Raw genomic sequence first — 1,000 nt, forward strand, 5'->3', positions numbered from 1 at the left:
TTTCGAACGAGCATTTATACCCGCTGCCATCCCGTTAGGAGGTGCATGACGGTTTAATTAATCTCTCGACAAGCCTACCAGCAACCAGCTTCTCAGGTGCAGGACCCACAATTAATTTCTCCACATTTAAATGGTCGCGCCGCATGAGAGAGAAATTGAACAAAAGTTAGTAGTTCTCAATTATGCTTGCCCATCAACCCAGATAACCCCGATGGGATCCTATCCTTAGACTTCGTTTGGGACGACTTTTCTATCGTTTCTTAAAATAACTTTTTAGTAAAAAAATTTAAATATTTATACTAAAAAGTGACATCAAGAAGCAATAAAAAAGACGTCCCAAACGAAGCATTAATGATATGAAGTACAATATTCTCCCACTGCAGCTGTGGACATTGTGGTTAATTGCATAGTAGACAGCACATCTCATCAGATTGAAGAGTTATTGCACGAGCTATCGTCCAAAACAGCACTCCCTCCGTTTTCCGTTTCCCCCCATTATCTTCTTCTTCCACACGTCAAATCCCAATGCAGATCGTCTGCAGAGTAGAGAGAGAGAGAGGGAAAATCTGAAGAAATCAAGTCCAGTTCTCTCTCTCTCTTGAAATGGCAATGGGAAGCCTCTTCCCACTCCATCCCATCTCCACCGCCGCCGGCGCAGCCGCCTCCGACCGCCTCCTCTTCCTCCCACCTCTTCCCACCCCCGATCTCGCAGAACCATCCGCCGGCATCGACGTTGGCAACCGCAAGCTGCTACGCGACCTGAGCACCTTCGGCATCGGCGGGCCCTGCTCCTTCTTCATCGAAGCGATCCGACCGGCACATCTGATCTCCGCGGCCCGCCTGGCCCGATCTCGCTCCCTCCCTCTTCTTATACTTGGCCGCGGCTCCAACTGCCTCTTCTCCGACCGTGGCTTCGACGGCCTCGTCGTCCTCAACCGCTCGTCTATCGACGAGACCGTCGAAGTGGTTGGGCCAGGTCGGGTTCGGGTCGGGAGCGGGT

At 51.0% G+C, this 1,000-nt stretch overlaps 1 protein-coding gene across 1 annotated transcript; it reads left to right on the forward strand.

The window, feature by feature from the left end:
* Window positions 1–450: 450 nt before the first annotated feature.
* Window positions 451–1,000, forward strand: LOC110093506 (UDP-N-acetylenolpyruvoylglucosamine reductase; the record flags this gene model as incomplete). The annotated part of the gene is given in 1 exon segment (XM_020818413.2): window positions 451–1,000. A coding segment is annotated over 1 exon segment (397 nt), but the record flags the coding sequence as incomplete, so codon positions are not given.

Source organism: Dendrobium catenatum, unplaced genomic scaffold (genome assembly GCF_001605985.2).
Source record: "Dendrobium catenatum unplaced genomic scaffold, ASM160598v2 original_scaffold_241525, whole genome shotgun sequence".
NCBI lineage: Eukaryota > Viridiplantae > Streptophyta > Magnoliopsida > Asparagales > Orchidaceae > Dendrobium > Dendrobium catenatum.